Genomic DNA, 15,663 nt, shown 5'->3' on the forward strand with positions numbered 1-15,663 from the left:
GGTGGAGCTTGTTACCCAAAGCGTTCGTAAGGAGGACGGTACATAACCCGAGGATCCACTGTATATAAGAACCATATAGAAAGATGAAATTGAGCGACAATTCCCTCTGAATTTTACATTCTGCTCTGCTCTAGGCTGATACCTCGATACCGTTTGCTCATGAATAGAGGGGGGAGGTTATGTTTCTGCTTAATGTTTTGTCTGTCTGTCTGTCTGTCAATAGCACCAGCGTTAGATGTTGACTGGCAGAGCAACAACACATTCGCCTCCTGTAGCACAGATATGTGTATTCACGTCTGTAAACTAGGCCAAGATAAGCCCATCAAAACCTTCCAGGGCCACACCGTAAGTATAGTTCTGTTCTGTTTTTAAAACAATGCTCCACTTGTTTAGTATAAGCTTGCACGTATGGAGCAAAGTTAAGAGATGTGATCCTGTTGCCGGATGGCTCAGAGCTTTCCTGGTGTCATGTCACCTCAACCCATCACCGTATGTTACTTCCATGAAGGACCTGCACCCCCAAGCTGCAGTTCCCATAAGATCACAGTGTTTCCCATGAGTTCATGAGAGATCTGTTCCAGATTCCAGGCATGGATTCTTGGATTCTTTTGAAAGTTGTGAATGCCTTACAGATACGTTAGCTCAGCCGGTTGTAAGGGGACGCATAGCCCATGTGTGCCCCATACAGCTTTTGCGTTGACTGTACAATTTGCATAGGCAAAGATGGTGCCATGGTGCTGTTATTAAGCTAAGCATTTTTCCTCCAAAGGAGGCCCCATTGAATTAGCAAAACCTTTTCGTAAGTGTCCTTCGGATGCAATCTGAGTGGTATTGGGCCAAGCCCAATAGAGCCTGCTGTATCCATTGCCTGCCTCTGAATAATTTCAAGATTCATGTTCCATCAAATTTCAGCCTTGTTCCTTCTGGATTAATGGTGCCGCCATGTTGTTACTGAGTTGGAAAGAGCCTTCCTTTTATTTCCCTGTCCTCTTATGTCAATGAAATGGGAGATGTCAACTTCCCTCTTGCTTTTAAATTTCAGAATGAAGTTAACGCAATCAAATGGGATCCCACTGGTAATCTTCTGGCATCTTGTTCCGATGACATGACTTTAAAGGTAAAATGTACAACACCGGGTGATCTTGGTTTGTAATAAACTACTTATGCTATACTTTTTCAGTCATGTTCTTAGGTGGAGTTTATCGCTATGTATCCAAGAAGGCTTTGGCCTTCTTTTGACTGGCAACGTTGTTAGTCATCTTTGGCAAAATTGGACCTGGTGTCCTATAATGCCATCAGAAACATCTTGCTGGACCAGCCTAGCAAGTCAAATCTCCTTTTGGGTGCCCCCATTCTCTGTTGCCTGTGACAGGAATCAGCCTAAAATCCTAGCCACTCCATGTCCTGATGAATAGCAGAGTTGCAGAAACGTATATTTGGAGTGAATGTGTCTTGGAAGTAATAAAACCCGCAGAATCAAAGGTTCATCAGTAAAAGAGGAATTTTTCATGAAAGGCAAAAAAACACACGGAAGGCAAAACACACACACAAAAAACAACTTCAGAGAAATCTGCAAACGTTCAAGGTTGAAAATGAAAGTAAGAAAGAATTACCAGTTCGCTGAGCGCACAAATTTATCTGTCTCAGCGTGACCTTGAGATAGCCAAAACATAAAACAGCATTTCCAACTCTTATCAGTAAAAGAAAAGAAAAGAAAATAACCTTGTAGAATGAACTAGTATCTTCCAGCATGTTCCAGTTTCTGCCCTCAAAGACCTTAGTCATGTCACCTTGCTCCCCAGTATTGAGTATTGGATGATACTTGGCCAATAGCCATTGATTAGCCTGTCCTCATGAATTTGCTTCTAAAGCCACCTTTGCTAATCCCAATCGCAGCATGTTGAGGCTTTTTTACATGTTCAGTGACTTGATTTAGTGTTGCTGGAAGACCTTCCTTTTCCTTGCGCTACCTCTACTTGTCAGTCAATTTAATTGACTTGCTTCATCTTCCTGACTTTAAAAAGCACTTGGTGTGGCTATCAGCTCATATTAGCCCCTTGTTTCGCTTGTTTTAGCGTAACATATTCCCCCAGGTTGGCATCCAACTAAATTTTACTGGGAGTGCACTCAGTGAAATTGATGGACCTAACTTGTTGACGTTCATTAATTGCAGTGGATCTATTTTGAGTAAAACTTAAATACCACCCTGGTGTCTTCGTTGAGCCTTTTAGAATGCAGAACAGGAATTGTCGCTGTTCCAGAGGATTATAGTCTACAACGAAAGGAACAGGAAGCTGAGTCTATATAGAGTCAGACCATTGGTTCATTTACTTCAGGATTGTCCAGAACTAGCCAATACAGTTCCCTTTACACAAACCCAGCAGCAGTTCCGCAGGTTTTTAGAGAGGGATACCCTGCAGGGTTTTTAACCACACACTGGAGTTTATTTGTTTGTTTTGGTTTCCGTCCTATGAAAGCACATTCTCATCCCATACGCATGTGCAGTTTAGCAGTTTTATGATTCTGTGTTGAGATTCCTGCATCGCAGGGGGTTGGACGAGATCACCCTCAGGGTCCTTTCCAAATCAACACTTCCGTAGAGAACACCTGGTAAAGGTAAAGAGACCCCTGACCATTAGGTCCAGTCGTGACCGACTCTGGGGTTGTGGCACTCATCTTGCTTTATTGGCCAGGGAGCCGGCATACAGCTTCCGGGTCATGTGGCCAGCATGATTAAGCCGCTTCTGGCGAACCAGAGCAGCGCATGGAAACGCCGTTTACCTTCCCGCTGGAGTGGTACCTATTTATCTACTTGCACTTTGACGTGCTTTCGAACTGCTAGGTGGGCAGGAAAGAACACCTGGAGTTCACTGCAAATGGGAGGCTGCTTCTGTGAAGCAGCTCTCCACACATTTTTTGCACTTCCTTCCAGTGCTTCGCGACGAGCCTCCTTTGGCGTTGGGTGCTGTGGAAATTGCCCCAGCTGTGCGCAGAACAGATTGCAGAATGGTGACCGGGTGCCTACAAATGCAGTGCCGATTTCACATGAGAATTGGGCTTGAAAACCCCCGGAGCAAAGTGTCTTCATTTGCACTGTGTGTTTCTTTGCTTTGGCGGAAGGAAGGGGGTTGCGATATTTGCCGGGAAACCCTTTGCACAGAAAGTTGATATGCTTTTTCTTCTCTCTTGACCTCTCTTAGATCTGGAGTATGAAACAAGATAGTTGTGTCCACGATCTACAAGCACACAACAAAGAAATTTATACTATCAAATGGAGTCCTACGGGGCCAGGAACAAACAACCCAAATGCCAATCTTATGTTAGCAAGGTAATATTGTCAGGGGGAGACAGCAGCTATGCTAAGGCAACAGAATTCATCCTCAGGACATGAAGGTTTAAACTGTGGGGACTCCCCCAATGCGAGGGGGGATAATTGGGGTCCACAGATTGATGGGCCTCCTTATCACAGGGAGGTCTCAAACCATGGTCAATTGAACACCTTAAAATGCACACACTTCTTCAGATCTTCCCACCAATTGCAGAAAGATCTGAAGAGCTGCCCAGGCAGTTTTGGACGGGGCTTGTATGTGCAGCACCCCTCCTTGTCCCCATTTCAACCCTTTGCATGTTCCAAGAAGCCTGCTATTATTCTCATTTGTGTCTTTCAGCATGTGCTTCTTGCTCTCCTTTGGAGGGCAAACAGAGCCAGCTACAAGTACCTCATCCTATTTCAAAGGTCACGTCTGCACCAAACGTTTAAAGCCCATAACTTCCTCTCACCCCAAAGAATCATGGGAACTGTAGCTTATCCCTCACAGAGCTGCAGGACAGTACAGGCTGAGCACAACACATTGTTTCATTTGCTGCAGTTCCTGGCTTCCTTAACCAAACGAGATTCCCAGGATTCTTTGAGTGAAGCCATGCACTTTAAACATATGGGGATGTGACCGAATTCAGGAGTGTCCCAGGGTGATAATGTCTTAGGCCTTTTCTTGGAACGCTGCAATACTCGCAACCTACCATAGATTCCAGCGTATAAGACGACTTTTTAACCCTGAGAAATCCTCTAAAAAGTCAGGGGTCGTCTTATACGCCGGGTATGGGTTCGCTGGGCAGCGGCAGTGGGCGGCGGGCTCCACGCCGGGGGGAAGCCGCCCGTCGAAGCTGCCCAGCAATGCTAAGCCGGCTTCGCTGGGCAGCTTCCTCCCGGCGCGGAGCCCGCCGCCCGCTGCTGATGCCCAGCAAAGCTGCTGCGTATAAGACTGGGCGTATAAGTCGACCCCCCCAAATTGGCAGCTGCCAATTTGGGGGGTCGTCTTATACGCCCAGTCACCTAATATGCCAGAATCTACGGTAGGTAACTGCCAACTAGCCCGAGGAAATCCACATATGGATATTTAAGCATAATGAAACAGGTCGTTATAATACAGTTACAATTGTAGGGTCCAAGGGGATTGTTACAGGGGCAGGCACCTACCTACACAGCCCTGATTATGAAAGATCAGCCCTTTAAATGCACGTTTTCTGCTGCACCTCTTCTGCTGCACTCCCCTTATTCTTTTGCTTTTCTTCCTCCACCCTTAATTCCCCCAGTGCATGGTTTTGTTTTTTTTTTTAAAGAAAGAAAGCATAGGTAAATACATTCGAAAGTCAATATTGAAATGACAGCAATTGCTTCCCCCTCCTGTTCTTTCCCTTCTCGGCAGTGCATCTTTCGATTCTACAGTTCGGTTATGGGATGTAGACAGAGGGATCTGCATCCACACCTTGACGAAACACCAAGAACCTGTGTACAGTGTAGCTTTCAGTCCTGACGGCAGGTACCTGGCCAGTGGCTCTTTCGACAAATGTGTACACATCTGGAATACACAGGTGCGTCTGCTTGGGCGGTTGTTTGTTTTTAGCTATTTTATTTAAATTCCTTTCTTTCTTAGAGTTCTTGCCCCACACTCCTCAGTCGGATTTGCCAGGACAGCTTTTAATATCAGGGGCTAAGTGATGATGATGATGATGATGATGATGATGATGCCTTTCAGGGTGTCTGGGGTCTTTTCCTTGCTTCTACAATGGCAACACTTGGTGATAGGGAACGTGGCCCTTTATTGCTGCTGAACGCCCCAACAGTAGTCCTCACCATTCATTTCCAGCATGCCTCTTGAATGCCCGGGGAACCTTGCGCATTTTGTTTTCTTTCTCCCAGCCATTCCTCTCCTTTGCACCAAGGATTTCCCCAATGTTTATGAGAGAGAGAGAGAGCGCGCATGTTTTCAAGCACAGGGCTCCCATTAAAATGCAATACACAGTTAGGATTTCTGCCCTAAGAGGGTCTGAACAAACAGGGTTATTTAAGAAGGAGGGGAACATCAAAAGCAAGAGTTGGCTCTTCTGGAAGCTGTATCGTTGGCACAGAAATGGCTTTTTAAGGTGAACTGATAGGTTCTTAAAATGGGCTCCTGCGTGCCAGTCGGACCCTCCCTGGTCACAAATACAGTCTCAGAAGACTATTTCCCATGTAGCTTTCCCCTTGCTTTTAAAAATCTCTATTAGCACAGTGTTATTTCAGAAGTGACCCTGCGAAAGAGGCGTTTTTAAAAGGAACTAGAATGGTTTGCATTGCGCATATGTCCCCCCCCCCCCGGGTCTATGCATATTGATAACCTGCTAGCTGGACTATAATAGTGACTGGCGGCTCCCGAAAAACATATTAGAAGTCCTGTTTAAGCAGAAATGCTATGGCTTGCTAAGAGAGGGCATATAAAATCTTTGAGCTCATCTGCACTAGTTTCCAATTTGCTTCTGGGCTAAGTTCAGAAGCACTAAACAGGCTGAGCACAACACATTGTTCCATTTGTTTGTCCCCTTCCTTGTGATCAGCAGTGACTTCCTGCTCTAGAACATGGCACTTGAAAATGCAAGGGACCTCGTAGAGCAGGCATAGGCAAACTCGGCCCTCCAGATGTTTTGGGACTACAATTCCCATCATCCCTGACCACTGGTCCTGTTAGCTAGGGAGGATGGGAGTTGTAGTCCCAAAACATCTGGCGGGCCAAGTTTGCCTATCTATGCCTGTCGTAGAGTTCCGCCTTGCTCTCTGTCTCCCCCACAGGCACAGAAAGGCACTGCAGAGAATGGTCCATGTGTTCATGTCTCTGTTGTCACCCATCATCTCCTTATTACTGGAGATCTGTATCCCACACAGGAAAATAATGTGTTTAGAATGTAGGTGGTTTCGAATGCATGCATACTTACAGAAAATCAAGTGGTATGTGTTTATATCAACAAGGATGATAATGTATTTTAATTGATTTCTATCCCCCCCCTCTTTCTTTTTCAGACGGGTGCTCTAGTGCATAGTTATCGGGGAACAGGAGGCATTTTTGAGGTTTGCTGGAATGCAGGAGGAGACAAAGTTGGAGCGAGTGCTTCAGATGGTTCAGTAAGTACACAGGTTCTTGCACTTTGTCACTCCTGGAATATCCGAGTGAGCTTGGAAATGTAGAGGCTTCTTAAAACAAGCCAGAAGACCCATTGCTGTGTGACAAGCTAGGCGGGACTACAACTTAATGCAGTGCTTCATGAAACCAGTAAATGAAAAAGTAAGCATTAATTGGAGTATCTCCTTAGGTAGTGAATGAAGTGTTGCCAGGCTTAGACCAACTCCTCCCGTCTAGGTTGGCCATTGGACCCTCCCAAACAGGAAAGACCATTAGCGGCTTCCTGTTTGAGTGGAGACAGTGACGGGTCTTCCTGCTTGCCCTCTGGTTTCCTGTGATCTGTTTCCTGACAGCCCCCAAATACGGTCCAGTTACTCTGCCCTCATTTTACCCTGCTTCTTACAGGGACAAGCAAATTGCCATGTGTAATGGGTTTGAGTTACTCGGGGGGTTAATTGCCTTGGTTAACCCGTTCTGACTGCACAGCCCATCTCAACGTGGCTGCCTCAGTCGCTAGCAGAATCTGTCTGTGGGCGTTTCTTAAACCTTTTCCAGCATAAAAGCTGTTTGACTCCCATTCGTCTCCGTCTCTCACTGCGCGGGAGTCTTCTGAGCAGGGAGGGCGTGGGTAGTGGAGGACCAGTGCTCTCCTCACTGATGTCCAGGGAAGAATCCCGGAGCTCTCCCTCCCCTCCGCTTCCCCCATTTGCCCTCCTTGGTCCCTGGTGTTACGCCGATTTCCTTCCTTCTCTACCAAGCTGCGTCTCCCCCTGGTGCTGGTACCTTCTCCTGCAGAATCGGGGAGCCTCTCCTTCGCCTTTCGCTCTGATGTCAGTTCCCTGACACCATGCCTATTCAGATTTGACACAGAGTTCAAATGCTATTATTTCCAACCAAGGCTCTACCACAAAACAAGAATTTCCAGTCATTCTTTTGAGATTCTCATGACTGCATGCAAATGTGGGGAAGAAGCGGATAAAATTGAGTAAAACGGACTACAGAAGAAATTATTCCTCCATAAATAATAATAATAAATTTTTATTTATACCCCGCCCTCCCCAGCCAAGACCAGGCTCAGGGCGGCTAACAACCAATAATAAAAACAAGTTGATTAAAATACAATTTAAAAGATTAAGATACAACATTAAAACATTAGGGTGCAATCTCTTTATAGGAGGAGAAAGGAAAAAGAAAGGGGGAGGGAATCAAACTGATTCTAAGCCAAAGGCCAGGTGGAACAACTCTGTCTTACAGGCCCTGCGGAAAGAGATCAGATCCTGCAGGGCCCTGGTCTCAAGAGACAGATCATTCCACCAGGCCGGAGCCAGTGTTGAGAAGGCCCTGGCTCTGGTTGAGGCTAATCTAACTTCCTTAGGGCCCGGGACCTCTAGGGTGTTGCTATTTATGGACCTTAAGGTCCTCCACAGGGCATACCAGGAGAGGTGGTCTCTTAGGTACGAGGAACATGGAACAAGAGAAGACTTTTTCTGTTTTGTTTTTTTAAAAAAGCAAAACACTCAGGTTCACTACCAACATCAATTTAACTCCGCAGTGTGTACAGCAAGGAGGACCGGCAACAAAATCCTGCAGCGCTCAAGCTCAGGGTGCCATCCATGCCTTTTTCTAAGGCACACCATCCCATTCCCCCCTCCAAGCTTTCCTTTTTCTTACCAAAAGACACCTAGCATTCTGTGGGCACTGAGCATGCTCAGTCCTCTTTGGGGCTCAGGGTTTTTTGGGATGCCCCCTTTTTGCCCCCCTCCCAAAGGCCTTTTAGTACTTCTGGAAACTTTGGGGCTCTTGTAAGTGTCCTGATTGCCGCCATCTTGGGCTGCACCCGGAGCTCTCTGTCTGCTAGTTCAAGGACTCTTGTGCCAGCATACATGCGACTTTTGTTGTTGTGCAGCATAGGATGTGAATGCAACCGTTTTGCGTGAAGCTCGCCATGCAATGGGTCGTGCATACAGCATTATTACTAGCAACCTACTTCTGCGTTCCCTTGTGCATCATCATTCTGCAGGCAGATAACGTTTAGCCATCAGAACGAAAGAATACTGCCCAGTGACTTTAACCTAGCGCTACATTAGAGGCAAAGGGACGCGGGTGGCGCTGTGGGTTAAACCACAGAGCCTAGGACTTGCCGATCAGAAGGTCAGTGGTTCGAATCCCCGTGATAGGGTGAGCTCCCTTTGCTCGGTCCCTGCTCCTGCCAACCTAGCAGTTCAAAAGCACGCCAAAGTGCAAGTAGATAAATAGGTACTGCTCCAGCTGGAAGGTAAATGGCGTTTCCGTGCGCTGCTCTGGTTCACCAGAAGCGGCTTAGGCATGCTGGCCACATGACCCGGAAGCTTTATGCTGGCTCCCTCGGCCAATAAAGCGAGATGAGCGTCGCAATCCCAGAGTCGGCAACAACTGGACCTAGTAGTCAGGGGTCCCTTTACCTTTACCTTTACATTAGAGGCAGCCCTTTGTTTCTCAGCTGCCAACGCTCAGTATCAGTGCTTGCTAATAGCGGGAGGGAGTACACATAGGCCCAGGGCAAAAACACGAATTGTTCATCCCCTCTTGCTACTCCCTAGCATCCATGAGTCAGAGATATCCTATCTGTGACAATAGGCCTCTTCTCTGTTGTATGCAACTGATGCTCTTAAGAAGTAATGTATATTCTTGTGGATTAATCCGTTGTTTCATAGACTTCTTAACGCCCCACTTTCCCCCACCCCTTCTCTCCTCCCCCTTGCAGGTTTGTGTACTAGACCTACGGAAATAGCGCTATTAGTTGGAAGCCATGGACCGACTATGAATGTGTACATAGCCAAAATGACTGTCCCCTTGACCCATGTACTGCTATAGTCCCAATTGAACCATGGCCAGTTCCACTACAGCCAAACCCGAGAAAGAATTATATACATATACTGTGTATTAAAAAAAAAAGCGAAAACAGACAAGACACACGGCAAACGATTAACACCCTGAAGAAGACGACAAGAGGTTGTTGGGTTCTTTTTGTTTTTTCATTTTTTCACAGCTTGTGAAGCCTGTTCACCAAGTGCTGGAATCTGCTGTGCCCCCACCCCACCCCACCCAAAATAACACGTGAGCATCTTTGGAAATGGAAAAACAAAAAACTAAACTAAACAGGAAGAGAAAGAGAGAGAGAGAGATTTAACCGTAGAGGAGCAGCTCGTTGTGTGTACCAAATTGGGGGAAGTTCCAGGTGGCTGCCTCCCTCCTTCCCTCCCCCCCCCTTTCTGCATCCCCTCCCTTCTTCAAGGTTTTAAAAAATGGAAATCCCCTATCCCTCCACCCCTCCTTTCTTCTTTGGCTTCCTTTCTTCGTAGCGGATGAGCAGTTTTTGTGTACATTGCTTTTTAACACCCCCTACCCCCTTATTTTTGCTCAGAATTGGGGAGGGTGTGTGTGTGTGTGTGTGTGTAATGTTTTGCAGCCGTCCTTTCCGAATGCGTTATTTTAAAGGTGTAGGGATATCTCGACGGCGTTGTGGTTCCCTGTCCACAGCTTAGGCAGGGAGGCAAGGAAGTGCAAAGCAGAACCTCTTGGAACATTGTAAGTTTGACATTCCTTTACATCGACATAAGATCCATTACTCATGGGCTCACAGGCCAGGGGGTTGGGGTGGCTCGGCCTTTAGATATAAATATATCTATAAAAGTGTGTTCCGAAAAGCAGTCGTTCCTTACTTGAGACATTTCAGGCAAACATCAAAGGGTACATTATTTTATTTTTGTGTGTTTTAATCAAGAAAGTGCAGGGGTGTGTTTATACACACACACATCGACACTCTGGTGTTTGGAACACATGCCCACAATGGAGGGATCAGGGTTGTGCCATTTGCTCCCACCTGAAGTTTGTGTGTTACGTTTTATATTTACATAGGGACCTGCACACACAGACACAGCCGTGGTGTATCTGCAAGGAGTGGCTCTGGATTGCACCAGTCCTGGTTCCACCAAGGCATGGACATTCCAAAACATCAGCACAGGACTAATTCAACTTTTGCTTTAGCTGTAGCTTGGCAGTTTCTTTGAACCCAGTGCTATAGTCTTAGAGCCCTAACTGCGCAACTGCTGTGAAGAAGGAAAGAAACGTGAGGGAAAAAGGATCGTTTGGTTTGTGCTCAAATTCACCTGGGCGAGGTTTTTTTCTGCTACAACATCCGGGCGACTCTTCGCCTGTTCCTTCTCAGATGTCTAGTGTCACCAAAGTCCAAATTAATTAAAAGTATTTTGAGTTTGGGGTGGGTGAGTAGGAGCCCAACACGACACATACACACACTTTTTTCTTTTTAAATGTTTTTTTATTATTTTTAAAATGCAGAAATGTGTTTGCCCACCTCATTGCTAATACTGGGGCGAGGTAAGCAGTTTGCTTGCTTACGGAAGCGTCCTACTGGAGATGTTTTGTCCATCCAAAATGTGTCAGAGAGCAGTTTTTATGCCTGTGCCGAACCAGTCTTAGCACTGGCAAAAGTTCAAAACGAATCGTGGCCCCTTTTTAGATCTGAAAGGAAACGGCAGGGGGGAGAAAGGGGGGAATCTGAGAATTGTTTCATGATTTATTTCAAGATGAATTTGACTTCTATCAGAAGCGTGGATCTCGCCCTGCTGCTCCCATTCCATAATTTCCATATTCCACCCCCCCCATCCCCCACAAAATCCAGCGCAAAAATACGACCACCACCAATAGTGGTGTTTCTTATCTCAAGCGTTGTTTTTCCTTTCCTTGCAGCGAGAGGTGGCCATGGCAGAACTGCTCTCCGCTCACATATTTGAGTAAAGCAAAAGCCCCAGTAGTATCAGTGCCCCTGCTTTGTGAAAAAAGTGGCGTGAAAGCAGATTTTTCTCCAGTACTGCTGATGCGCAGTGTTTTCATGCAATTCCCCTCCCCTTTTCAAAGTGAATTTTCCCCTCCTCTCTCTGGAGTCCGCTTCAACCGGCCCAATCTCTCTGCTGCTTGCCCCTCGATAACAAAGCCCTAGACAGAAACCTGCAGATCTGGACTACAGCTCCCATCATCCATAACTATTAGCCGTGCTTGCTGGGGGCTGATGGGAGTTGGAGTCCCAGCAGCATCCGGACAGCCACAGTTTCCCTCACTTTTGCTTTATATAGCTCGTTGCAGATTGATCCTAATGCAGAGAAGGCAGCTTTTGGTCTCTTCTTTTTAGCCGATGACGTTTTGGGCTTTTTAGCATTGATTTCTGTGCACACGAAACCATGTTTTGAGGCAGTTGGGAGTCCAGCTCAGCCTTACACGGCATGGCAACCATTTTAGCCTACTTTTAATACACACAAACACATCAGTTATTACTAATGGGGGAGTTGCTACCTTAACGCGAAACAAGCAAAAGGAAGATTTATACCCACAAGGGCAGTCAGTCATCTGATAGGCTCTCTACCAGCTGTTTGTATGGTTTGGGAATAGGCTCAAGATGTTCAGAACAATTTCCCTGTGAATTTTGATATGTAAGAAACTCTTAACCTGTTGAATATCTGGCACTTGGAACATTTTTTTTTGTGCTTTTTATTGCTGGAGGTCCAGGACTGTTGCTGACCTCTGTCATTATTAAAATAATTTTTAAAAAAAAGTTTTAAAAAATGTAAAATGAAATAAAATAAAAAATCTGTGCAATAATTTTAAACTGTGCTCCCAGAAATAGACACAAATGTGTTTGGGGATTTTTGTTTTGAATATATTTAAACGGCTCCCCCCTCCCTTTCCCTCCCCCCTTTAGCAACGCAAATGTCAATTGCACTGAACTTAAATCTAAAAAAAAAAGTCAGAGGTGATTCTTGATAGTACTTTTGTATTTTGATATGGACAGTCTGTTCATTTTTCATACAAGCTGTTGAACGGATATTTCAGCGGACTTTAAAAAACTGTATAAAAACATTGATGGTGTTGAAACTCTTTTGACACAGCTGCAAGATTCCTCAGCAACGTCCACATTTCTGGTTTTGCAACCGTTTAGCTGCTTTTCTTTCCGTTTTGGTTTTTTCCTGTTTGTTTTGTGATTTGATTCTAGCCACCTACGTACGAGATAGCATGCAGACATTACCGAGGCTTCATTATCACCAAATCCTGGGCTGATTCCCTCTTCTCTCCCTCCCCCCCCCCCCCGCTTTTGCTTCTAACACAATTCAAGGTTGTCGTTTAGTTGTGTGTGTGTATACATGTGCGGGGGCCAGAAGACGCTCAGCCGCTCTCTCTCTCTCTTGAGATCACGTGGGCCGGATCCCAAACTCCAAAGCCCCGCACCGCTCAAGAGGGGAGCGTTACTGTCGTGGGCCGAAACGCCCGAGCTGCAAACTTTTGCCCCAAGTGCTATGCACCTATTCCCACTGAAGTTGTGACGGTCGAGAGTACGCAGTAGGTTTCGCAAGACTGTAGCCCCCCCAGCTGCGCTCCAGAGAATAAAATTTCAGATAGGTTTGCATCATGAGCCATCCCCAAAAAACCTCTCCTCCCACTACCGCCTTTCTTGAGACTGCAGCCTCTTCATCTCACTAAATCCCCCAGTGCAAGCTGCTTTTGAAAACCAGCTAACGCCGCAGGGTTTTGTTTTGTTTTTTTGTGATAAGATCACGAGGGCAGGGGAAACGGCCCTCGTCACCTGGCTGCGGTCTCTTGCAGGTGTGGGCTGCTCGAACCTCAGCCCTGAAGTTGCCCGTGGTTTTGCTGCTGTCCTCTTTTATCGATGTGCCACAGTGCTACTCCAGTTCTGAACCAGCTCCTCGTCTTCAGCATGAGATGAGCATGTAAAAGATGGCATTTGATGGGGGACCGACAGGTCGGCATGTTTAGAAGGAACTTCTCAAGTGCCAATCGTTCTATACAGGAATTCCAGGGAGGGAAATCTACACCATCTGGACCTCTTGAGGTCAGCCCCCAGATATTGGGGCCTTCAACCCTGTCTTTCACTCATAACGGTGACGTGCTTTTACAGGGGAGATGTATTTGCCATGACTATGCAAGAACATCTATAGAGGGGCATCATGACCATCAGTGGCCATGGAAAGTCATTTTTAGAAATAAGCTTCCCAAGTTAATGCAATAATAATAATAATTTTAAAAAACAACTTTTATTTATATCCCGGCCGAAGTCAAGCTCAGGGCGGCTAACATCAGCTATATAACATTGGTATAAAATCAAACAGTAATTAAATTACCTCCTAAAAACAGGTCAAAATCAAATTAAAGTCTAATTAGATGGCTTTCCGCAGGGTTAGGGTTGGGAGCAGTAAGTGCTCTGGCTTTTGCATCTGACTGGCATTTTCTACCACGTGTTAAGAGGGGAAAGTTTGGAGCATGGTTTTGATAAGCATTGCGTGGATGACGAAATGCCTGGCAAGTTTCAGCCAAACCATCATAACGATGGTGAGAAATTGGATGGGCCTATACTGCAGTCTCAATCTCAACAGCAAGCCTTGGTGAAACTGAGATGTAGGTACACGTCAGTGATGCTTCGGCTAAAACCAGATCCACCTTTGCTGGGTCGCATCATTAAAGTGTCCTTCTGGCAGAGAATATGATGGGGGCTTAAATTGGTCTCAGTGTATTCTAAGAGCAATGATAATTTTGTTGGCCAATCAGAAAAATAAATAATCCCAAGTACACACTAGGTCAGTACCACTATTTTGGTCGGCTTTTAACATATGCATTGCCCTAGTATTCTAAATTTGCTCACAAAGGTCTTCAGCCCTAGATATGTTTCTGAAATTGGGCGGTATGGTTTTTTCCTTTCCTTTTTTTCTGACTGCTGCAACTGAGACGTGAACTCGTCTAAACCCTTTCTGCGAGGGAGGGGGGCAAGAAGCATTGCAAAATAGAGAGGATCCGCTCCGCAATCTCTCGTGATTAGAAATCCTTTCTGATCTCCAAAGGGAAAACGACCCCCGCCGACTGTAGGTGAGAACAAACTTGCTGCAAAGGTTGACTTTCAGAAGTAGCGAGCCGAAAATCTCACAAGCTGAGCAAGGGGATCTGGAAATGGCCGTCAGCCATAGTCATTTGGCTTAATTTAGTAATTACTTCCAGAATTGGTAGGAAGGGGGCAGCATTATGGCATATGGATACCAAGCCAGCGAGAGAGAATATCCATACTTTGGATCTAAAAGGCGGTGGATGTGCATTCAATGCACAGACAGTCCCCACCTTCCTCCAATTCGTCAAAACCTGCGTGGCTCCTCCTTTCCATGCTGAGTTTTTTTTTTAAAAAAAATAATTAAATAAAATAAAAACCCTTTAATAGGTACCTTCTTTGCTGGCTTCCTGCCTTTCAGGGTTCATGCACATGAGCCAAACTGGAGTCATTTTCTGGATAAGCCTCTCGGTTTGGTGGACAGCAGCAAAGGTTTGATATCGGGAGCCTTCAGTCTTCTTGAGGAAGAAGACTCTTGAAGCTACAACAGGGTTATCCTGTAAGGTGAACTGGCGTCTCTTTAATTGCCAGCCCTATAGCGACACAGGATCTTCAAAACAGCTGGGTTTGACGATGCAAGGTTGGTCAGTCCCAAAATTGTGGCCAAGCCTGAATGTGCTCCTATAGTTTTATTTGGGGTTTGTTTCTTGCATTTGTGGATGAATTCAGGAAGTCAAACTCTTGTTTCGTGGTTGCTTCTCCTGTGTGCTTTGCAATATCGTTTCTCTCGACAGGCCGCGGGAAGTCAGTCAGTCACCTATAATACAAAAGTAAACTCTTCTTTTCCTTCTACTACTCTCTCTCCTGACTTTGACATTGTAGTTGTAAAAAAAAGACAAAATGCAAAAAAAAAAAAAGGTTCCGATTTGGAGTTGCTAATATTTTGGGTCTACTTCTGTGAGCCTACCTATAGCACTGGATAAAAAAAAATATGTCTTCATCACTTCTTCAGTTATATATCCAGTTAAATTTACAGATGTTGTACAAGTGTAAAACCAGCCCATGTGACAGGTTTTTTTTCTTTTCTTTTTTACTTGTTCAGAAAGACTTTTTATTGTTCAGTTTTCATGATTTATTGTCTAAAGAAGACTGATATAGATGTTCTATACTGTCCTGGACCCATGTTAATTACACCTTTTATGATGTATTTTGGTTCCACATCACAATGATTTTGTCTTCTCAAAAGCCCTTTTCTTAAACTGTTTCTAGGCACATTTTTTTTTCTGTTGCAGTTTCCCCCCTTTGCATTGTATTGCTCTGACAAGTGTAATTTGAATCAGATCTGAA

At 45.4% G+C, this 15,663-nt stretch overlaps 1 protein-coding gene and 1 long non-coding RNA gene across 5 annotated transcripts in view; both read left to right on the forward strand.

Moving 5' to 3' along the window:
• The window catches only part of TBL1XR1 (TBL1X/Y related 1), a 185,202-nt gene extending 170,539 nt beyond the window's left edge, over window positions 1-14,663 (forward strand). For all 4 annotated transcript variants that reach the window (XM_082224336.1, XM_082224333.1, XM_082224334.1 and 1 more), the window contains exons 11-16: window positions 224-345; window positions 1,043-1,117; window positions 3,201-3,328; window positions 4,707-4,872; window positions 6,335-6,436; window positions 9,178-14,663. In XM_082224336.1, coding sequence (XP_082080462.1) covers window positions 224-345; window positions 1,043-1,117; window positions 3,201-3,328; window positions 4,707-4,872; window positions 6,335-6,436; window positions 9,178-9,204 — 620 coding nt within the window. In that variant the 3' untranslated portion in view covers window positions 9,205-14,663. The remainder of the gene's footprint in view (window positions 1-223; window positions 346-1,042; window positions 1,118-3,200; window positions 3,329-4,706; window positions 4,873-6,334; window positions 6,437-9,177) is intronic.
• The window catches only part of LOC309533346, a 510,607-nt gene that overhangs the window by 63,618 nt on the left and 431,326 nt on the right, over window positions 1-15,663 (forward strand). The window lies entirely within an intron of this gene.

Source organism: Podarcis vaucheri (genome assembly GCF_965113315.1).
Source record: "Podarcis vaucheri genome assembly, chromosome: 5".
Taxonomy (NCBI): domain Eukaryota; kingdom Metazoa; phylum Chordata; class Lepidosauria; order Squamata; family Lacertidae; genus Podarcis; species Podarcis vaucheri.